This window comes from Grus americana, chromosome 3 (assembly GCF_028858705.1).
Source record: "Grus americana isolate bGruAme1 chromosome 3, bGruAme1.mat, whole genome shotgun sequence".
NCBI lineage: Eukaryota > Metazoa > Chordata > Aves > Gruiformes > Gruidae > Grus > Grus americana.
Window position 1 is genome coordinate 7,982,893 of NC_072854.1, and position 24,121 is coordinate 8,007,013.

A 24,121-nucleotide genomic window follows, 5' to 3' on the forward strand; every position below is an offset into this window, starting at 1 on the left:
GGCATTCTGAGAGGAGAAGCAACATGAATTCACCAGCATTAGAAAGCAGGATTTGCAACTTAATGTAAGACTAATGGTGTCTGGGTTTCTTTCATACTTCTAGTAACATTCTTGTCACGTTAAAGAAGTGAACTATAGGAGTCATTAACAGAGCAAAATATTTTTACTTTATTTTCAAAATTAAGTATTTTAAAAGTCATTTTTTTGTCTGTAAGACTGATCAAAGCTATTTACAATTAAAATGTTTTACAAAAATATATTTTTAACTTAAAAAAATAAAAGAAGTCACAGGGATTAAGTGTGCAAGAGTTAAATTCTAGTCCCAGAAGATTCTGGAGAAAGTCAGGAGTAAACATACAAAGTCTGACACTAGAGTTTCTGCATAAAGCATCCTTATTAGTCTATAACAGTATTTATTGCAAAAATACAAAGTTAGAAAACATCAGAAATCTAGTAAGGGTATGATGAAGTAAGGTTCAGTAGATCTTACTGGGAAGCGAAAGGAAGATTTCCCTAAAGTTTCAGTTACTGAGAAGAAAGTAACTGAAGTTGTTCTTGTGCTTCTCCTCAAGATGTCTGTTGTTAAAGGTATAAACTCCAGCTCTGTGCACACAAGTTCAGTCTGTATCACCCACGTACAAAACTACACACATCAGGTGTTACCTTCACTACATTTGCTCTTACAGACATTCTCTTGTGTAACTTCTTACCTCAATGAACCCACACTGACCATCAATTCATGAGTCAAGCTCCTTACCCGCACACTGACTTCCCTTGTTTCTGTGTCAAGGTCAAAACCTCTGCAACATTGTGAATTTTTTCATTAGGGACGGTTTAACAATAACCCTACCAAAAAAGTCACTGTGGACCACAAGTTAGAAGAGCTCAATGTCTCCTGAGTCAGAGAGTGATATTTAGCAACTAATACTGAAAATAGCTTGTAAAGCTGTCTACTTGCTAGCAGAGATAAACTTTACAGGCACATTCTGTCTTTCCAGGAACTTCTCAAAAAAGGGTAAAGCAATAAAGCATTGTCAGACATTTCAGAATGCCTGAACCACTGCTTTACTGTGACAACTGTAACTTCTAAAAACACTCCCTAACCTAGGAGTAGATGGCACTAGAAGACATTTGGGAAAAAACCCTCAAGTATTTAACAAGACAGTGATTACCACTACACCTTTGAGTAGGCAGGATCCACTAACTAAACTGCATTAGTGTGAGTATCAGGCTTGTTCCAGTAATACAAGTCTTGCTTCAAAAATTCCTATTTCTCAATCATCGATTTAAGGTGTTCAAGTTTGTTCTCTTCAATGAAGTCTTCAACAATATGCAGAGCTTTGACTTTCACCAGCAGGAGAAGAACTTCTTTTGTTTCATTACTATAAATTAAAAAAATAAGTAAATAAATTTGATACAGCAACACATTTATGTACAAGACTTAAGTACACTTCATTAATATTAGAGAGTCCGGTACCTCTCCTTGGCTGGTTGTCATCAGGTGACCTTGGTTACACTGATCAGTAACAGTACCCAGCATCTAGTGCCTCAGTCACATTAAACTAGAACTGCCAAAGCACTCCTTTACATTATCACTCCATCTTTTCTTTTACATGTGACAAGAATATCCTTGAAAGTGTCAAATATGTGAGACTTAAGGAATTAAAGAAATATTTAACACAAAGTATAGGAGGAAGTACTTTAATCCCAAGGAAAGCCTTTTCTATTACCTGTGGTTGTTCTTGTGTAGCGTACGCGCACACTGCAGCAAGTGCTGGCAGAAGTTCAGTAACTCGGGGAGAGTTGATCCACTTTTAAGATCTCGGAACCATCTTTCTGGGAGGCACGCAACCACCTGTTAACACAAAAAATATTCAGAAAAAGTTTAAAAAGAAAAGTCTGTCAGTGTAACCACATCACTTCTAACAGGGACTTTTCTTTTTGGCAGGTTCAGTCATTATTACTGTTTTTTCTTTGAAACCAAGATTGGTTATCCCTACAAGCAGTTATTCTTAAGAACCTATGGAATAGGTGTACGCTTTTTTTCCAGTGTACATGTCATCTTTTACCTTATTACACTTTTCTATATTATCCGGCCCTGGTGGTGTGTTTAAGAGGTTCAGAAGAAGGTAACGATTCAGCAATTTGCTCAGTCCCAAATCACGGACTGTATCTTCTTGTACAATCCCATCCCAAAGAAGAACATTGGAGAGCAGCTGCAGGAATAAAGAAACAGAGAATACATATACCTGGTGGCTGGAAGTGTGCTAAAGCACAAGATTACAAGTTTTATATGAGATAAACATAAAAAGATAATATGATGTCCATCCAATGTACGTACTCAAAACCCAGGATTCACACTCTCCAAACTTACTGTTAGCCACTAATAAGCTGCATGTAGTAAATAATCTTATCAAGTAGGATAATTAATGTTATATGCATATATGAACTGTACCCTAATAAGCGTATGTATGACCTCCCAAGGTTAGGAAGAGCATTTTACCCTTTAATAGGTGAACAATTTGCTCAGGCTTAAGTACAGAAGATGACTATGCTTTATTCTTTTCACAGAAGAGCTAGCAATCAAATCTGAAAGCATGAAAGAAGGAAAGAGTATTTAAGACACGTCATCTGAGAAATATGGACCAAGAACAAGTGGCATCCAATTCTAGATCAATCTTCAGAGAATGCAAGACAGAAATAAAAAAAGCTACTACAGCTGCTCAGGATAATAGTACACGCACTCCCACTTAACATGAGGGAGGTTGGTAGCCACGGTTCATAGCAGGACAAAGATTTTTTTGTAATTGATCTCAGTATTATTAGGGACTGAGAGTTTTCTTCTGTTGCCCCTATCACTATAAATCCTTGTAATTGTGATTTTTAAGTCTGATGTAAGAACATGACTATTTTTTTCCCCTTAACTCAAAACAGGTTAATTTTAAGGTAACTGTTAATCTCACAGTATTTTACCCTGACAGACACAGTATGCTCTCTTTGCAGTCACCAGTCGAAAAGCACTCAGAGCACACTACCTTGGTATATTTCTCTGGAGTAGCTGATGGGACACTTCCATCTAACTGCGTGAGCAACTAAAGCATAGATCAAAGAGAAAGAAGCACTTCCATTGGCTAGCATTAATCAGGAAAGTACACAGCGTAGTAAACAAGAAGCACTTGAGCTATACACCATACCTGCACTAGGCAAGTGAGGCAATAGCAGGTATAAACACTGAACTTCCACCACCTGTACTTTTGCATTAGAGGAGTTCCTGGCTCACTTCTCACCCAAGCCAATGAGCATTCTTCCACGCAATTTCTGGGCATGGTTTAGAGGCCATTCCTAATAAGCACTGTGAAGATGGCAACTGGCAACCCATGTTGAAAGACAAGGTTTAACAGCATGATGAAGACGGAGTTTAACAGCTGCACAATGGCAGTGGGTCTCAGTGCCAGAGAGCAGTCTCAAGCACAGACGAGTCACACTAGTCTAAGTATTAAGTAGATCCCAAGTTTAACACAGATGAGTTGCAGTACTATTTACCCTGAGGTGACTGAATTCATGCCTCTACTCCAGAAAAAAAAAAAGTTATCTGACAACTAGTCAGAGATATACAGCAAGAACATTGTAAACCACTCTCCATTATCGCCCCTTCAAAGATGACTGCTGTGACAGTGAAAACTGAAGTCTTCTCCTTTTAGCTTTTGATTTCTATCTGCACAGCAAAGGTCCCAGGTCTTCTAGGACTGTGTGTTGTGTTCTCCTAGAAGGTGGGACCAGAATCCCAAGTCTGCCTTGGTTTTTGTTAGGTGTCCTAATCTCCAAGTATTAAGTTCCATCTTGCTTTCTCTTCATCTGTCCACAATGGATTCCTGCACAGCAGAAGCAGAGGTGGCAAGTCTTTTGCCAGAGACCTCAACTTTACAACAGAAAACAAGCTCTGCATCACAACAACGGAAAGTCTGTGCAGGGGTAGGCATCACAAATAGCAGGGGAACTGGAGTATTGTCTCGGATTTTAATGGGGTTTTATGCATCTAAATCTCATCTTTGGTAGGAGTCCAAATGTAATCCTAGAGGAAGCATATCTTAAGTAGGAACTGAAGCACAGGCATTCAGAAATTCCCAACTCAGCACTCCAAAAGTAAAACTATAGTGATGTGCTCATATGAATACGCAGTGATGATACTCTACAATAAGAGTTAACATAACTAACACCATTTTATAAGACAAATGGCTATTTTCTGTGGCCGAGCTGGTCACATGTTAGGCCCCTTTCCTCTCGTTATCAGGCCATGAAGGTCCTGTGCACCAAACAGATTTCTTCCCCTCCCTGTCAGCCTCAAAATTCCTGGGTGCCAGGCTGACTACTGCCCTCCTCAACAGCCTTGAAGGCCACAGGTACCAGCCAGCCAGTGGTGATGACCTCCATCACAGAACAGGGACGCATAACAGCACACAGAGCACCATCTAAAATCAGGCAGTTACAAGTCCTAAGGGGAACTGGCACCAGAACTGCTGCTGGACAGTGAGACCCGCAAGCACCTCCTGTGGCCAGGGACACCTCTACCATCCTGTTTCTTCTGAGGACCAAGTGACTTGCATTTTTACATGTTTTGAGTCTAGATTATGACTTTTATTATTGATACTGCAAGCCAAATACTAAGATTTGACCCAATCTGCAGATTGGTGTAGGAACCATAAGCTAAGCTGTCCTATAAATTCTGTGCTATGCTACTTACAGCATTGTGCTACACCAATTCCAATTATAGAATTCCTGTGCTACTCTGATCATAAAACACTATGCTACGCTGATCATAAAATTCTGTTAAAAAAATAAAGCTTTAATTGTAGGTACAACTTAATGCCATCATCATTCTGCCCAGGATCCCCAAACAAACCTGTCTGTCCCCATAGTGTCAGGTGACAATATGTCAGCAGAGTGGCAATGACTAATTAATACGGTGTAAGGCCAACAGGCCTGGCTGACCCACTCAAGAAAAAGAAAATGAACCAGCAGGAACAGATGGTCAGTCTCTTGCAGAAGACTTACTAGTTGGGTAAACAGAAAAAGTGTTTATTTAAGAATGAACTACAAATGAACACATGAAGGTTGCACAGAGAACACATCCTTCACTGAGAAAAACGGTTATCCATCTTAATAAAAATGTATTAATCTCCCAGGAATCAGAGTTGCCTGAAGATATATTTCACAAAAATATATTTTCACTGAAATAAATTTCAAAGAAAAATACAGGTATGTTTTCTCTACCTTAACAGCTGACCAAAACCGTCTTTCTTGAAATTTTGAACACAGTGATGATTTGTCTTCCACAGAGCTAGTCATGAAAAAAAGAAAAAAGGTAAAATAAAGATTATTTTTTTGTTTGCTTTGAAAAGATAAACAGACAATTGATCTCTCGGATCCTGATGAACGTTAATTCTGGCATTCTTTCAGCAGTGACAGCCACAGCCAGAATAAAGGTGTAGGGAAACAGCTGTCAATTTGAACCCATTATAATACAACTACTATGAAATAATTGCCAATAAAATTACCAACTGGAAACACTTTTGTGTTTCCACACAATACATTTAATGGATTCAGATCAAAACAGCATTGCTTAGAACTAAACATCCTACACCAGCTTCAGCAAAGCTTCTCTCCCACCTGTATCCTAACCCTACACCTCCCAGACTCCTACTCATTCCCATCCTTGACATAGCGTCCAGTAATAAGCATCAATATAAACTATTTTAGGAATGACAGGAGGAATCGGGGACACACGCACATGACACCAGATCACCTAAACTAACACAGGCCCTCAGATACAGGTTGCTAGGCTAAAACCAGGCTGTGGATCTCATAATGGAAAGCTTTTGGTTACAGGAGCAAAAAAGCATTAAGTCAGTGGAGTTACTCTTATTGGAAAGAGTTTATGAACAGGAATAAAACTTCATAACCTTTCCTATAATAAAACAGTAAAAGGCATGTTTATCCCATTACCTATTAAGGGATGTCCACAATATTTCTTCTACATCTGTGGAAGAGAAGGGTAGAGGAATTTAAAAAAAAAAAAATTGAGAGTCCCAGAGTCAGCTTACCTTTTAGGATACAGAGGAATAAACACATCTTCCTCTACAGATTTCTTCATTCTTAGGACAACCATGTTCATCAAATCCTATTAAAAAAGAAATTATTAATGTGTCCTCACAAGAAAGACTTCATCTTCCATTTCTAACAACTTCAATGGTTATTTTGTTCATCTAGAAGTGTAATATGCCAATTAGAGCTAAGTACAGTTGCCACTTATTATATAATACACATTGAGCTCATTAACACATTGAAAAGAGGAGGCAAATCTCAGCTGTAGTTATCTATAGGGTTAACCTAGAGGATTTAAGATTAAGTTATTTCCCTAAGTGAGGCCTCTTTTTGCAGGTTAATTTGCAAGGCAGGAAAACTGTATAGATTAACAACAAAATAAGTTATGCACATAGGACCTCCAAAGAATTTCACAGCTTTTTATGTAAAAAACCCCCCACAAACCACCACCAAAGATAGGATAGTAGGGGTTTTTAGGTGCCATCGATTGTCACCTACTTTTTTTTTTTTAAAGTCTTTTTATTTATTTAAAGTTCTGGCTAATCTTACTTTCTGTACAAATGGTATCTTGGCTAGAGTCAATTGTACCACTTCAAGTCATGGTTTCAAATCAGCAGCCTTTGGAAGGCTCAGTTGGAGGACAAAGTTTTCTTAAAAATATTTCTTTTGATACTCAGGGCCTAAACATCCACCCATTTCACCAGTTTTATACTAGATAAACCTCCAGATTTACATCAGAATTAAACTGGAATCAGGCTGAAGGGCATACTGGAGTGACTATGTGTATAAATGTAATTACTGAAAGATTTCAAAGATTACAGAAGCAGTCTTTCTCCTAGCCAATCAATTAACCTTTGGGGATTCTTAAACTTTAAAATTCTAGATTTACTTAAGCTTTTATTTATAAAGGAGTTGACCACTGGAGCATTACTAGCATTTAAAGCTCAAATTTTGAAAGATGCAAATGCAAATCTAAATTCTAACCATTGTTATTGCAGTGAAGCAAGATCAGATCTGTGATGAGATTCTTGATGGGTACAAATAGAATTTTTCTAGGAACAGGAGCTAATTTCTGCCTCAAGAGTGTCCCATCTGCCATCATCTTCAATAATGACAGCAGAGAGCTGGACATTTAACTGTTAAGTTTTCTTTATATAAAGTGACAAAACAAACAAGTAATCATAAATGAACAACTTCAGGACAACATTCTAAGCACCCACAGGAGCACACACAGAAGGCTCACACAGTGGATGAGGTTCTCCCTTTTCCAATACCACAGGAGCTTTTACCTCTTTTGCTCGACTGCATTCATTTTTGGAAAGGACTTGTTTTTCAAAGATGTTATTGCAAAGTTGTATAAGGTTCTTTGTCTGTGAGGTAGATAAAGGATCCCACACATTCTTTACAAATTCTAAAAAAAAATATATGTATTAAAAATTAATTTATTTCATTCATGATACAAAAGAGGTTATCTGCTCTAGTTTCAAGGCATTACAACATAGCAGAACTAGACATACAAAAAGCTCTCACAATAATCTTAAAAGAAGCTAACTTAGTTCCACAGAGTGAGACTACGCAATCATTACATCTTGGAGCACAATTATATAACTAACATTATTTGATAGCTATCACTTTTATTTAAGGTGTGATTACCTAGCTGCAGTGAACATTTTCAAGACAATCTTACTATACCTGTGATTTTTGGAAGAATAGTTTTTTCAATCACCCTAGGCAAAACTTCTTGATCAGGATCATCATCCTTTTTTGGTTCAGATACATTTTTGGCATCACTGAATTCTTCTATAGCTCTGAACCAGGGCATCTCTTCCAATTCTGTAAAATTCTGCTGAAAAATCATTCTTATTAGTTGTTCAGCTGGTCAGGACTGAGAAAAGCTCCATGCAAAAATACATCCAATGATACCACAAAGATTCTCACTTAATGTCAGATCTCCCCCCCCATCACAGAACGGACTGAAACAACCAATCAGGAAAACTAGGTTTAAATCTAGAACGTAAAGGGTGGGATTGTCAAAGTGTCTCCGAAGAACTCAGGAGAATTCTTTTTACAGGGAGTGTTGCAAAAGGGGCTGGAAGTAAGGGGAAAGGAGAAAGTTAAGAAGATTCCAACCACATGCTTCAGTTTCACAACACAGTATCTTTCTATTCATTTCTAATGCACTGTACTATGCATAGAAATAACTACATCTCATTTTTCATATTAATACAGACTAAAATGATTCATATAGAAAAAGTGACTTGACAAGAAGAAATGAATCATAGAATGGTTTGGGTTGGAAGGGACCTCAACGACCATCTAGTTCCAACCCCCCTGCCATGGGCAGGGACACCCTCCACTAGACCAGGGTGCCCAAAGCCCCATCCAACCTGGCCTTGAACACTTCCAGGGAGGGGGCACCCACAGCTTCTCCGGGCATGGACCTCCTCCTAGTTAACATACTTATCCTGGGTTCTGGAACATCCCTACAACCCACATAACACAGTTCCCATGCAGAACACGTCTCCCCTGCAAACAGTGTGCCTCTGCTCAGGCATACTTTGGGCTGCCAGAAACACTCACACATATCACTAATTGACAAAGACGAATAGGGCAGAAAAGGCATGTTTACAAAGACATCCAGAAACGTAACAGGCTTTACTGACTGTAGCCAACTGCTTCAGTAATGCCCAGAAGCACAGGGATCACCAGTGTATTAATACACAAACACACATACAATTTTTGAAGAAAACACAGTCAGCTGATGCACCTACCTCAAGAGGATTCCAATTTATTAACTGAACCCTGATCAACGGATTTAATAGCTTAGGCAGGCAGAAACCAATATAAGCGTCACAATAAGAATCAGGAAACTTCTCTTTCCATTCCTGGAATTTCAACAGGATTTTTCTGATGTCACAAAAATCTGCATGTACATCTTCCAAGATTTTTCTACTATCCTCTAAAACGTTATCTACAGATAATATTCATTGGGAATAAAAAGAAACAATCACAGAACTTATTGAGGCATAAGCTGAAGGAGTTTAGGCATCTATAAGACATAAGAAATATTTGTATGATAATTGCATTTGTCATTTGTCTTTGGCACACCTGATACTGAAACCAGTTTTAAAACCAGCTCCCTGGAAAACCTAGTTTCAGAAAAAAATACTGTCATCAGACCAAAAAAAAAAGGCAAGTTCCTTCATGATCTATCCCACAGATTTATACAACCACTATGTTTCAAACTTTTATTCCACAGTGATAAAACTTCAGACATGAAAACCCTTCTTCTGTTACCTGGAAAAAGGTATTATGCCTTTCCCTGCTCCTCTTAATCTATTCATTTAAGATAAATTAAAACATTAATCTTTAATTCACTCTATCTTCAGAAAACAAATTGATTATACAAAACATGTTGTAGCATTGCACTAGAGTACTGTCAGATCAGCTTTGCCATAACCTAACAGAGCTTACTTCCAGCTGAAACAGTAATGTGTAATGCCACCACACAGTAATTCATACCAAAAGAAATCCACAACCATACATCTGTTCTTCCCAAGTCATTAGTCAGAACTGACTGGATGCATTTCTTTTCTATAGTGTGTGACTATGAATATGCATTTCAAATGAAGTATCTCTTCACCTTTCCTAAAAAAGGAAAAAAATCATTAAAAAGTATCAGAAAGATTTTGATCCCAGTAAGACTGTCACCAACCTTTGCTCTTCTGGAACTCAGTCACCTCTGTTGGAGTCAACTCATCATCACTCGACATGCCTTCATGGTGATCTGCTTCTCCTGAACACTCTCTCACTTGCCGTCTGCAAGTCCTGTATTTTGTAATTAACTCAGATGAGTTATCCTCCCCTTGTATGCAGAAGGAAGCTTAATGAAAAATAACCTGACTTCAAAAAATGTACTAAAAGCAAGTTGTGAAAGCAAGAGCCTAGAGAAATGCAATCAGGGACCAACAGTAATTGTGTGAGCATAAGGACACAGAAACCGCAGAAGGGGCTTTGAGAACTGACATAAACATCTCTGATCTCCCCTATGAACTATGTAATAACCTTCACTTCACCTCGTTCCCGCTGATGAGGCTAACAGCTCATCCCACCTGGAACACTACACATCTAACATGGTACTGGACACTGTCCCTGACAGTTTTAGTGTACAGGAAATTAATGAGCTCTCAGTCTGACATCTCAATTCTGGATCACTTGTGCAACAACCCACATAAAAATTGTGACAGCACCCAAGTACCAGTTGGGCTCAAAAAACTATTGCCAGGACATTAAGAATCCTAACAGGTGGCAAAATCACTGTCTTGCATCTCTGCCACAGGAAAATGATATATGATATGAAAATGATATGTATAAATAATTCCAGTTATTTACATCAACTAGCATAAAAGTTGACTGCTGCAAGTGGAATTTTTTATTGTATCATTTTTCATCCATTAAAACGTTGAAGTTCTTGCCACTTCCAAATACAGTTATGAGTGGAGGCACCAATGCAACTGAAAAACTTTCAAAGTTCCCAATATCTTGGCGGGGGGGGGGGGGGGGGGGGGGGGGGGGGGGGAGGGAGAAGGAGTGCAAAATAAGTAGCAGTCTCTGAACACCGTAATATCCAAAATGTAGTATCTGCCTACTATAGCAGGGGAGGAGCTAGATATTGCTTTGCTTCACTCATTGCCACCACCCAACCAGCAACAACAATACTGCCTGTCATTTTTTTTGCTACCTATACAAAATATAAAATACAGAAATACATTTTTGTATAACACTGTAATTTTATTTATTACAACAGGACAGAAAAACTTCTGTCATACAGTTTTGTGAAAAGCCTCATTTAAGACTTGTTAATTTAAAATAACATCTATTAGCATTCAGATTCAAATCAACATGAAGAGAATGTCATTAACAAATAGATGGTTTCAAAAAGCAAATACCTATTTTGTATATAATCTCATTTAGGAAGCCTACAGGTTTAAATTCATCACTGCAAACATAAATGTACTGTACACTGGCTTTCTGTTATCAGAGCTAAGTGTACATATACATAATACCTACCTTCGATGTTCACACATTTCCAGAAGCTGTGTCTTCTCATCACCTTCCAATCCACCATTAGTTGGTTTGTCATTCCCACCTATGAGAAGACAGAAACAGAAACTTAAAAGTAATTTTATTTTTTGTTATTTTCTCAATAAGGAAACACTGATTCTCCTTCTATTGTTCTTCATTTGGAAGACAGCCAAAGAAAAATCAAACCTCTGAATCAAAACTCTTAACAGTCTCCAGAATCATGCACAGTAAATATTACTTGTTAACTGCATACAGTTAGATGTGGTTATTCCCTTGTAGCAGTTGACGAAAAGGTGAGTTTGATGACACTCCAGCCAACGCTCACTGCTTCCCAATCCTGGAAAAGGAAGTTAGTGTCTTCCACAATAGGTTCTTAGCAGTGTGAAAAGCAAGCGCAGGGTTCTACCATCATCTGGATGTCAAAAATGAAACCATGTAATAAATTAGAATAACTGTCAAGGTTTGGTTCCAACACTGTAACGGAACTTAAATCCCTGATTTACTCTAGTCAAAATCATTGCATTTAGATTTCTAGACTAGCCAGGTCCCCACTGTCTCCTGCTACCTGAGTGGTCACTGACTGCGTGACCCCAGTTACCCCTACTCTGATTCTTGAATCCAAGACAAAAGTAGAAACTAGAAGCATTTTCTAGTTGGCCCAGTCATTTGTATTGCTATTAGCTGGCTGATACATGCACAATATGCCAAAGAGAAAAGTGTACTACCACTGAAGTATTATCATAGAAGCAAAACCAGCCTTTGCACTATATTAAATACAACTAGGAACATAAAAAGTGATTAAAAATGCTGTTAAATATCCAAGTACAGTCTCATTTGTAATGAGCTGTAAAGAAGTAAAATCATTTTAATGGCAATTATTACATCACTACCCTTTTCTTCCTAACACCTGCTGTGAGTCTACTACATCATTTGACAAAAATCATACAGGCTGCTAGCTCTCTCTGATCAGCAGTTTATGCTGTGTAGTGAGAAGACTGAACCTGTTTGATTAATAGTGACCAGAAACTGGTGAATCTGGCCTCCATCTGTACCCAGCAGCTCCAAGCATATTGTTCCTAGTTTCACCTATACAGTTTTAAAGGGTTTGGATTTGGAGGTTTGGGTTGGTTTCCCTAAACAGCAGCAGCTAAAGATTCACACGGCATATAAACAATACATCAGTGTGGAAAGAAAATATAAGATAAGAAAATTGTAATTATTTTTCCCCACAGTAACTTAAAAGCCACAGTTTTGTTTTAGATAAAACCCTTTCTTTCTTCATGCCCTTCCCTTCACCTGTCACCTCCTAGTTTGAAACCTCCACTCTGAGCACATGCACAGCCTCAAAGACACTCACATGAAAGTGATGTTGCCAGGTAAACATACTGCTTTTTCATATATTCACAGAATCCTCCATCAGCAAGCTTTCGCCAAGCTCAGACCTACTAGAAAACTGACTGTGTTAAAAAACTTACTCTATTTTTCTTTTTAAATACTGATGGAAAAATTGCTGAGTTGAATAACTAAAAATTGACGATGTACTTGGTGACGTTGTGTTCACTATTCAACTAGAGAAAAATACTATTGTGGGCCTTACTGAGGTAAGGATTTCAATGGAGGTACAGTAGAGCACACCTACTGACTATGAGAAGGGGAAAGGAGATAAAAAGGCAAAAATTTAAAACTTCATTCAAAAGGTAACCGTATATTTCTGCTCAAAAAGAGTGAAAGTTTCAATAAGAAAATAACTTCTAACTTCATACTAACTTGTCAGACGCTGAATATAAGTGGATTCGTTTTTCAGCTCCTCTTGCCTTCGCTTCAATACTCTCACAGCTCGTTGCTGAAGAAGTAGATGCACAGCCAATTCTAGATCATTAATGCATTTCAGCTGAAATAAAGTAAACAGTAATCAGGTTTTCAATTCATTAAAATCCCAAAAGAATGAACAAAAAACAGTTTCCATGGGGTTTCAGTATAGCAGTGAAATTAAAACCAAAGTATTACAGATTGAAAAGTACATTGCTGGTCATTGGAGTTTTTCAGGCTTTTTGTAAGACTGAAAAACACAAACTAAACGCCAGTTGCTCATCACAGGACTACCCAAGACTTCATACAAAAGGTTCAACAGGACACTATTGGTGCACTTAGTTTGCTTTCAGTTTACTTTTGAGCCACTAGCCATTAAAGAAAATTTATTCCTTAACTAACGTTTGTTCTCTTTGAAGTTACGTAAAGAAATTCACAATTGCAATGCAATTAAGTGACATAAGTGAGATTTGACAGCACTACCTATAGAGGATAAAAGCAGTTTACTTTCACTGAGGCCAAACTTTAGGCAGCTCCTCTCCTTCTGCCAATCTTTATCTTTTTAAATACACAAGGTTTGCAGTTCAGGAAACAGATGCAGCCAATAACTTAGACAAATTCTCATAGAGCTCTGCTAACTCAATCCCAGCTTGAACCTAACATGAGGTTACGTAAACCTGAGAAAAGACATTTTGAGAGATCCCAAAAGTGAATTTAAGTGCCACCTCTCATTCAACTTCAGTGCACTCTGGTTACTAGGCCTACAGAAAACTCCCTCCAACAACATTTTGTTTTCATCCAAGAGAATCTAGGTGATATCACAGCTCAATAGGTATACTAGCTCAATCATCACTTCAGGTGAAAGCTGATTTGTTTTCCCTTTGTTTCCCGTTACATTAAAATTTCTGATAGAACTGATCTTTAACCGTTTTTTTTTTCCTGAGTACCATCCCTTATAATTTCAAAAAAAATCCCCTCATCTTTCATTTACAGAATGCACCTTTATCATTTAAAAAAAAATAGAAGAGGGAAACATCCATACTTTTTCATTCAAACAGTTTATCAAGTTTTCTACATATGTTTTCATGGCCCTGTAGAATTTGTAATTCAGAGCTGCATCCGTAGACTTCTCTAACTCCTGGACAGTCATCTTTGACTTTTCAATGTCCTCCATATATTTTTCATACTCCCTCTGGTGAGCATGGTGCACATCCTGTAATGATGTTATCCTAAAAAAGAGAAACCCAGACAACTAAAACTATTGCCAAGTTAACAGCTGGCACATTCCAAATCATTTTTTCCATTATAATCACATAAAAAAATCTTAGCCTGTGCTAAAAATAGTACTTGCATTTGACCTAAGCAGCAGTGAAAGATTTACCCGTGCCAACATATCCACACCCCATCCTTCTGCAAAAGCATCATGCTTTGGAGACTTAAATGTCAGTTCTGCGGTGCTAGTTTTGAGACACCACTGACATTTTACCTAGATCTCTCAATTCACCATGCTTCCCAAACCCATAAAAAGCCAAATTTTGTGATACCACATTAAATGGATTCTACCCAGTGTAATCTGGGGAAAACTACAGCTCATGTCAGCATGTCCATACTAGTTTAACATAAATTGCATGGGTAGCAGAACCTATCAGCATTCACCATGTACTCACTACTAAATACAAACCAACTGAAGATTCTTGCTTCTACTAGGTGATAAAACCCAGGAACCTATGTCTACAGCTGTCACTAACTACTAGATAGGTACCACAGGAACATTTACATATACTATAATTCTACTTCCTCTTTCCTCCTTACGTAACCCAAGTGTTTGCCCAGCTTGAGCCAGCCTGTAACTGCACGAAGAAACAGACCACAACTTATTTCGTTTCCTTGAAGCACGGAACACTTTTTAATTAAAAAAACTGAACAAAGCTATTGTTCTCCACTGTGCTACAGGTTAAAAAAACAAACAAAAAAACCCCCAACTATTTCAGCATTTAGTATGTTAAACACATCTATAAAGCTTATATCAAACAGGTTCCTCCTCTCTCCTTCTTGCTATTTTCCAAATAGGTTTCCCACTCTTGATAGTCTTATTTTCATTTTTCTTATTTGTTTGTGTATCTAAATTCATATTTCATTTAACTTATTCCTTTCAGGTGATTATGTCAAAGAAAGCATACAATTCCACAGAAATATTCAGTTCAATTTAGTTGCAATTCTTTAAACAAGCAGGTCAATGATGATCTGTACAAAGCAAAGCATATACAGAGAGAACTCAGGGCAAGTCCATAGTGCATATTTATGTTTCAACTGTATAATGTTACTTGTCTAAACTTATCGGAACAGCTGCTTCCTGGTGCTCAGAAAGATGCCAGGGGATGGCTTACCTTAGGATGCCTGACCCCAGCTGTCCTCATCACACACCCTCTTGGAGGTTCCCACTTCCACCCCAGGACACTTCAGCTGCCCATACAGCAGCTGAACTGCTAAAGAAAAGTCACAGCCTGGCACACAACTAAAGAAAAAAATCATCAAGGCAGGTTCTAGTTTGTCTAAACATACTGTAGAGAATTTACTGCTGCTTTAGGAAATACTGAGTTATTTTGCAGCAGGTCTAAGAACCACAATAAGAGGGTGAGGATTGCCAGCTCCATCTGCCTTGGTTGAAGCTCTGTTTTCTCGGCAAATGTAACACTGAATCCACACTCCTGTCAAAAACTACTAGCAAGCATAAAAAGCTGCTGCCACTTAAATAAACCTACTCTCTAAAGTTCTAGTTGATAAAACACTCTTGAAAAGTTCAAATGCTCCTCTACAACAAAACATTGCCAGGTAAAGTTAAAAATTTGTAGTACTCTAGTGGACATCATAAGAGGCATATTACACATGAAATAACCGCCCAAAAAATTCTCCAATAGTCTGGAAAAAGAATAAGACTTCAAAGCTGTCATCTCTCATTCTGTGACAAAACCTCATACAACTCAAAAATTAAGCTCGTAAGAACAGGATTCACCTTTCAGTCAGTCGCTTCTTCACAATTTCCAAGTTCACAGGCGGTAGAGAAACAGAGGGATCAAACTTTGGTTTAGCTGGCTGAGATTTATGCAGAGAAGCATCGTCATAAGTTCCCTACAAGAATTTAAGCATTAATTTTTAATACATCATTTACAAGTTTTCCCTCTGCAGCTTTATAGATCATCACTCAAATACACAAGGCATATGATATAAAGATACGTATTTCAATCATCAAATTATGTACAGTAAACATTGTACAGAAGAGTACAACATAAAAGCAAGGAAAACAAAGTAAAAAAACCTGCATATATATGTTGTATAAAAACATAGTGCATACATATATAAATAGTACAAAGTAATACATCATTTCAGGTACACTTAAGTTGGATGTCTTGGTCTGAAAACATTAATTAGCTTTCAATAATGCATAATGCTTCTATACTGACAGCTGAGACTTCCCTAGTATCAAGAATCTAAATATAAAATTTAGAAATAAACTACAGCCAAGCGGTGATAATATCTGATTTTACTCATATCTTGCTTTTTAAAAAGTATTTGAATATATTTATGATAAATTGTTTGCCATCTATTAATTATTAAATATTCTATTTTCTCATAGTAAACTTTGATTCCTCCTCCCCCAAAAATATGAATGCTACCTTCTGACAAAGCCAGTGACCAAAAGACAGATTTTTCACTCTGACAGCTCAGTTTAACTATAACTAAAAAAGGATAAATTAAGACACTTTGCATTCTAAAACAGTAGAAGTTTGTATATTAAAATCTAGCCAAAACACGATCAGTCGAAACAATCAAGTCTATAACTAAGAAGGTCTGCCACTAAAAATTGCTGCAGTTTCCTGAACAGCAGAAATTAACATTTTCCAGAAATAAGCAGAGTATGAGGACCTAAGAACAACAATCATACAGGATTTCAAATTCAGCCACAGAAAGACTGGGAGAAAGTTACATCTAACTACCTGCGTTTTAACATGCAAAAATTTCTACTATTGTCTACTCTGACATAAAGAACTGATTATTCAGATTTTCCTAGTCTGATCCAGAGTAGGTGATTCAAGCCAGAAACAAAACTTCCAGCTCATCAGAAGATACACAGTTTATTTTTGCCAATTATTTACCAGAAAAAGAAAAAAAAGAATTCTGCTGAACTGTGAAAAGAGCTCTCAGATTGCCACCCAACAGAAATTAAGCATAATAAAGATCTCTTGCATGACGGGGAAAAAAAGAAAAAAAAAAAAAGAGTTCAGAATTTTATTCTCTGCTTTTCAGTCTTCCATCACATATGGGAACCTGCCTTTGAGGCAGACAGCAATAACCTGCTTCTGAACAGCTAGACAGGGATTACAGATTTTGATTATCATCTTCCCATATTTCTAATCATCTTTTCCCTGAAGAATCAGGGTGTAACTTCCTAAAAACCTCTCTAATAAGAGGGCAGGAAGGAGATATGACAGTACTCCAAACAAGCTCTCTTGCCTATGAGCAAAAAGCAACTTCCAGTGGCTAGGATAGCATATGTCACCTGAGAGAGTTTAACGGCTTTCTTTATTTGCTGTTCTTCCCACTTAATTTGTGCTTCGTCTTCACTTGAGTCATCACCATCAGACACTGGAAGTTAAAACAATCATTATTAGATGTAATTACGTCCTTTATTTTTCCCCTTTCATGTTCTCCTCCCTCTAAAGCAGCAATAGTTCTCCCAATGTATCTCCCAAGTGATACACACAAAAACCAGCAGATTAAAAAACCTGCAGATGGAGGACTTCCAAACTGAAAGGCAAGGACGGCTTGGAAATGGCTAGTGGGATTTGCAGAATTCAACACCAATATTAATTTCCCCAACATACTGTTTCTCAGACAATTACTACTGCAGTACAAGGAGCAAAACCATCTCCTTTTTATGTCTCAAAGCAAAGTTGTGTATAATACATGTAAATAAGAGTGTAAGTACAGACTATAACACAGTGAGTGACGTTATACACAGCAAATGCTTGAGTGTTCCAAAACGTACACTCTACTATAGATACAAAAATATTTCATTAGCATTAACTGGAATTGCATAATCAGCTTGTAGTTATGAATAACCCTTACTCAAATAATAAAGTTAACCAGTGCTTCATAAACAAAACTATAAGCAGCTAAAAGAGGATAAAAGCATGGAAAAGCCAGATATGCTTTGCATGCAATAGGTTTCTTTACTTCTGAAGGGCTATGTTGTTGAGGGGTTGGTTTCTTTTTTTCCCCCCTTTTTCAAGAACAGTTAAAATGTTGATGCAGGGTGAGCACTCAGAAGACCAGACCAGAAGCAGGAGGCAGGATTTACAGCAACTTTATTCACATTAAATGCTCTGCCTCCTAAAAGGCAATTTTTTTCAGTCAACAAGGCCAAAAATAATTTTTTAAATGTTTCTTAAAGCATCCTGTATCACATTAGCGAGACCTAAACCAGGTTAATGTCCCAAATAAACATCAAGTACCAGCTGTGCAGCCCTTTGCCAAGACCCCTGGAGGAGCAAAGTGTTATGCTGCACTCACTCTTTACTGGGCAAGTCGCATGTTCTTCCAGACATCAGTAGAATAAAGCCACAACCACTGGGAGAAATAGCACAAACTCACCCATGTGTTCAGTTATCCTCTGTCTAAGAGTTCTCATTTTAGGAACAAAATTGAGATTCTTCATATCAGACTCATCTTCACTCTCTAAGTCACTGCTTTCTCTTCTCCGAGACACCTGATGACTGTTTGAAACATTCAGTGGAAGATAATCAGCCTGTGTCCTGGCCAAGTGACATTTCCTCCGAGCAGCCTCAATACGAGCTGCACTGGGTATATTACCTGCATTGAAGAGAAAGAAAATCTAAGCAAAAGACTAAAAGCAACACTCTGTATCATTCCTAACATCACCTAATATCAATAATCACCACAGTTCAGGATCACTGTGCAATTCTGAATACAGGGCACAAGATATTTTTCTATTAAGCTTACCATGTTGAATATAAGGACATGGAAAAGCACCCTTAAAAAGTAGCTCTCAGTCTAAAGATAAAGCTCAGACTTTTTTCTTTTAAATAAATTGCTATTAGCCTGTGCTCCTTCTTCCCATCTCCCTAAAACATCAGGCTTCCTAAACTTTGTGAATTTACAAAGGAATCCAAAGGTCACAAATCAGCACAAATGAGATTAAAATATAATCTCATGAAGGGACTTGTGCATCATTAAACAGGAATTTTTTGCTGCCTTTCTTCTGAAACCAATGGTCATCATTTCTGATCCATTTCCAAAATTAACACAGAAATACAACAAACATCCACAACGAAAAATATTGGGGAACCATCACTATTCTTTCAGAAGGGTAGCCCTGATTCAGCACAAACAAGATACCTACACCTTACATGATTTAAGCTGAGTGGGATTCATCTCACCTATCCTGTCATGTACTTCAAAGAAAGAACGTTGTCAAATAACATCCTGTAAAAAAAAATTCCAGCAAACTAACCTGGTGATAAATCCTTCCTCCTCTGTAGAGAGCTGGATTCATTTTCAGAGTCTGAGCTGTTGTTGTCCTCACTTAATGAAGAATAACTCTCATCCTCCTCCTCTTCTTCACGAGTGCCTTTGGTGTTGCCAGTTCTAGGCTCTAACTGACAGATTTCTGGTTTAGGTGAAAAAAGTAAGATTCATTATTTCAGTTTCAGTTGCTGGAATCTGATGTGCCGTAACTGGTTACCAGTTACTATTTACACCTTGCTGCAGCAGACTGGTCACTTATCCATCTCCGTCTATCCTCATAAAAATATGTCAAATCTTCTGACACTCCAAGATAGTAATTTACAAGCCAGTTCTTGTCTTGAATCAAAACATCTCTGATGGTACTAAACTAATGTCCTTCAGAGACACAGAACACATTTACATGCACAAAGGCAATGATACCAGTTCCCAGGCGGCAACTGATTAATATTCTGATAGCTCATAGCATGTTTGGATTCATCTCCCTTGACTTTACAAACTGTATTTAGAAAGTGGGGTTTGGTTTTTTTTGTTTTTTAGCATTAACAATGAAGGAGTCCTTGTTTAAACTATAAAGGTTTATGTATGTCTGTCTTGTCTCTAATTATCTTCGAATTCATTAAAAACATTGATTTCTCTTCATCTGCCACTACCTCTTCAGTAAATCATCAGAATGCGCCCCCTGTTATAAGAGGAAAAGGTCTACTTTCATAAGAAGTTTCTTAGTAACTTTACCATCACATTTGAATCACAATCTCAAAGGAAATTATTTCTCAATCTAATTAATTTTTATCTAACAGTAGCAATCAGGGTATATCTTTTAATTGATAGAGATGTCAATAGAGGGGAAGAGAATTTTTAGACACATTTCTTTGTAAAAGACACAGACCCCAAATATCCCAATAAGAAACTTAATATAGTTCAATGGGACTAGGAATACTACCAGAACAATCAGGACTATTGATTGCATTCAATTAAAATATTCAAATGCTGTAACAGCCAACTGTTTAATAACACAAAGTTTAAGGTTTACATGAAGTTCTATCAAAGTCCTGCTAAGCTCACATTTTCTCTCAATGCAAATACTCAGATCAAGGTGCAATTTGACAGCAATAAGCACTGGATAGTTGTCCCAGAGTTTGAAAGATATGATATATATCTGAGGTATAAATTTATCAAGTTTATTAACTCTGATATACTATAGGGGTTCTGCATACCCAGGTCTTCTCAAGAACAGCCTCCAAGTTCTGATACCATTTTACCAAGGTCATATGGAAAATAATTTCAGCAGAAATAGATTAAAATTAAAAATCTATAAAATACCATTATAAATATAATCTCAGGTTCAATTAACAAGTGAAAGACATGTAACAGCAGTATTTGTACAGCACTCTTTACTTAACAATTCTTAACAATTTTTTAATACATTTTCATGTAAGCATTCCGTAAAATATTTAACTGAAAAAAAGTACTTACTTTTGCTTTCTTCAATTTCTGTCTGTGCAGGCAGTAGGCTTTCCTTCTTCTGAATTCTAAAGGTTACTTCATTGAAGGATGGCTTTTTAATTTTAAAAAATTCTTCACCTATCCAGATAAAACAAAATGATTCTGAGTATCATTAACAAAGAGAGCAGTGTATGTGCACATATATATATTACATACAAAGTGCACATAACCTCTACATGTGCACAGCATATTTTTTAAGTTCTGGTTGCATTAAGTCTAACTAGTTCTATGGCTTTATCACTCAAGATCCATCAGCTCTTAACTTAAGACTGTGCAGCTCAGCCTCCTCGCTACACCAACACTATCCTGTTGAAATGTATTGTTTCTTTGCAGTCTGTATCCATCACCAAGTGACTCCTGTAAGCTGCCCTGACTCGCTTTGTGTCATCAGCCACAGAAGAAACAGCCCAGAAGAGTCAATTAAACATTTAAATTTCAGTTATTTAAGCTAGCTCATCATTAACTATGCTAGTCCTAGAATCACACATTATCTTCTTGTTTTCTCTAGTTTTCTCCAGCTCCAAGCAGCTTTTAAATGCTCCCACCAAAAAGCACACAGGCACATGTCATCTTCAAACTGCTTTTATATGCATTTCTCTGAAAAACCCTCACAGCAGCCCTACCTATAACATCGCATTCCTATTCGTGGTCACAAAGAAGTATAAAGGCGAGCTGCTGTGCCCCAGGGCACCAGCCCGAGGCTCAGTGAGGCAGGACACCCCCCGTGCGCGGGGCGCGGAGGCGCAGCCCGTCCATCCAAGCTCTCAGCCTGGCTGCTCCTCCCCGAGCCCCCGGCGCCTGCTCTCCAAGCCGGTGCGAGGGTACAGGCTGCCACCGCGGGGCGAGTGAGGCCCAGCCGGCCCTCCGGAAGGGGGGGAGACGCCGCCGAACCCTTACCTTCCCGCTCCTCCTCGCTACAGAAGCTCAGCAGCACCTTTCCCCCCCGCGCCGGCCCGGCTCCGGCTCCAGCGAGGCGCGGCCCTCGGCCCGTAGCCGCCCTTCCACTCTCCACCCGCCGCCCGGGACTTCCCGCCGGCTCCTCTGAGGGCAGCGGCCCCTCCGCTGCGGCGGCCTTGGCCCCCTCGGGGGACTCCCCCTCGTCCTCCTCAGACTCCGCTTCCCGCTCGGAGTCGCAGCCAGGGCCGGGGGCTGGCGGAGAGGCGGCGGTCGGCTCCGGCTCCTCATCGCTGCTGCCGCTGGAGGCCGCGCGCCGCCGGCCGCGGAAGTTACGCGGGGGACGCCGGAACATGCCGCCCGGCGAACAGTCGCGGAGCCCCGGCACGCACAACCTCCCCAGCGCGCATGCGCGACCCCCCCTTCACCTCCGCCCTGCACAAACCCCACCCCCAACGCAGATCCGCCTCTCCTCCTCTCATCCTGCCGGGAGGCGGGCGGGGCAGGGAAACAGGTGTCCAATGAGGACGAGGGGGCGTGCCCCTGTGATTAACCCTTGGAGGGGCGGGAGCAGGAGCAGGTGCTGTGAGGGAGTGAGGTGCAGCGGCCTCGGTGAGGGGGGCGCGGGCAGAACCCCGTAGGTGGAAAGTATTTTACGGGTAATTAATTGATCATGGATGCGTAAAAGTGAAATTTGCTTGAAGGGCCTGTTTGTGACAGGGGCTGCCATGGTGGGTGCTTCTCCTGCTTGTTGCTAGGTCATCAAAAGCTTATCTGGTTTTGTTATTATGCATATAATTTATAATCATTTATAAATCATTTATAAATAATTATAAAGATTGTCAATAATAATGAATATTCATAAGCTATTTTATAATTATACATTATGTAAATTAAGATGTGACTATATAATTACTAATACATCATAAATAAAACAGCTATTTCAGAATTATCAGTAATGTAAACTAATAATAAATATGCTTTATAGTAATGCATTATTATAAATATGAAGTTTATTCTGTAACTTGTCAAAAACTGATAGCGGATTTTTATTCCTTTCTCTGGGTTTAGCTCCCTGAAGGAGTCAGGCAGGTGCCAGTGCTGGTGCGAGGGCAGGGGAACATATGGCTGGGAACAGAAGGAAGGTGGGATTGTGGCAAGTGATGACTTAAATCATTCTGCATGGTACCAGCCTTTCGTTTCTGCGGTGCTGACTTGAGTTATGTGTGATGGGCGGTCTGGAAATAAAACACATCCAGCTTCAAATGAAACCATGACAGCTATGCAGAGCCAGTCCTTCAAGTAAGGCTTTTGTGTCTCAGGAGAAATATCCCAAAATAGCAGATGTTTGAAATGTTCTTGCTTAAATTGCTCCACCTTTCTGTCCTTCATCTGTAAGATGGAGATGCTAATATTAACTTGCCTCAGGAATCTTGTGAAGAAAAAGCTACATTTGTGAAGCACCCATTACAGTAAGAAGAACATAAAAACCCAAGAGAAAAATAACTAAAATACGTTTCTACTCAGCACTGGTTCCTAATGGTATATATTAAATAAAGCCCAAGGCTGTACAATGAATAATGAAGATTATAAAAACTTTAAAGTAGCAATTTGATAAGCACCATTCATTTTGCAAGCATTATTCATCTTCTGCACTGAAAAAGGTTGGGGGTCTGGTGAAAAAATAAAATAGTGCAAGCACTGGAACTAATCTTTTCTATGGATTTGTACCTAAAATTGACTTACTGCAAGCTCTAATTCAAAGCTGCCTTATAGGTGCAGAATTGGTATGTGCTTTCTCTGTATGGTTTCTCTGACTGAGGGATGAAGTCAAGGATAGTGCAGGGATGCACAGGTATATGGAGTTTCTCTGTTGTAACCTGGACAATGCAGAGTCTGCTAATGTAGATTGACCTGGAATAATGCCAATGAAGTTACTGGTTTCTTGTTTACCATTCCAGGACTGATAAAGACTTCATGATGCTAAGCAAAGATCTTGTGAGTTTTCCCAGGAATCTATTGTTATTCTGATGTCCTTATAACAGTGACAAAGCCTTTCCTTTGCTGTGACTCTGTATTAAAGAGTTTCTTTTTTCATTGGATTTTAAATCCTCTCAATCTAGTCAGTGCTACTTAGGCAGGACTGAGCTGGCTCCTTGTAAAGCAAAACGGTCCAGAACTT

At 38.7% G+C, this 24,121-nt stretch overlaps 1 protein-coding gene across 3 annotated transcripts; it reads right to left on the reverse strand.

Moving 5' to 3' along the window:
* Nucleotides 1-160: 160 nt before the first annotated feature.
* Nucleotides 161-22,350, reverse strand: GCFC2 (GC-rich sequence DNA-binding factor 2). 3 transcript variants are annotated; one of them, XM_054821573.1, is made up of 18 exons: nucleotides 21,943-22,350; nucleotides 21,016-21,123; nucleotides 19,529-19,684; nucleotides 18,649-18,867; nucleotides 17,555-17,640; nucleotides 16,010-16,125; nucleotides 14,039-14,225; nucleotides 12,955-13,078; nucleotides 11,173-11,251; nucleotides 9,818-9,930; nucleotides 8,874-9,073; nucleotides 7,795-7,945; nucleotides 7,392-7,513; nucleotides 6,102-6,178; nucleotides 5,272-5,338; nucleotides 2,070-2,216; nucleotides 1,731-1,855; nucleotides 161-1,382 (listed from the first exon to the last, which is right to left on the reverse strand). In XM_054821573.1, the coding sequence occupies exons 1-18, from the start codon at nucleotides 22,292-22,294 to the stop codon at nucleotides 1,268-1,270; spliced, it is 2,544 nt and encodes an 847-aa protein (XP_054677548.1). In that variant the 5' UTR covers nucleotides 22,295-22,350; the 3' UTR covers nucleotides 161-1,267. The 3 variants fall into 3 exon arrangements, with proteins under 3 accessions (XP_054677548.1, XP_054677547.1, XP_054677549.1); XM_054821572.1 differs by having other exon boundaries at nucleotides 7,795-7,948; XM_054821574.1 differs by lacking the exons at nucleotides 21,016-21,123; nucleotides 21,943-22,350 and having other exon boundaries at nucleotides 7,795-7,948; nucleotides 18,649-18,770; nucleotides 19,529-19,636.
* Between the last annotated feature and the right edge of the window lie 1,771 nt (nucleotides 22,351-24,121).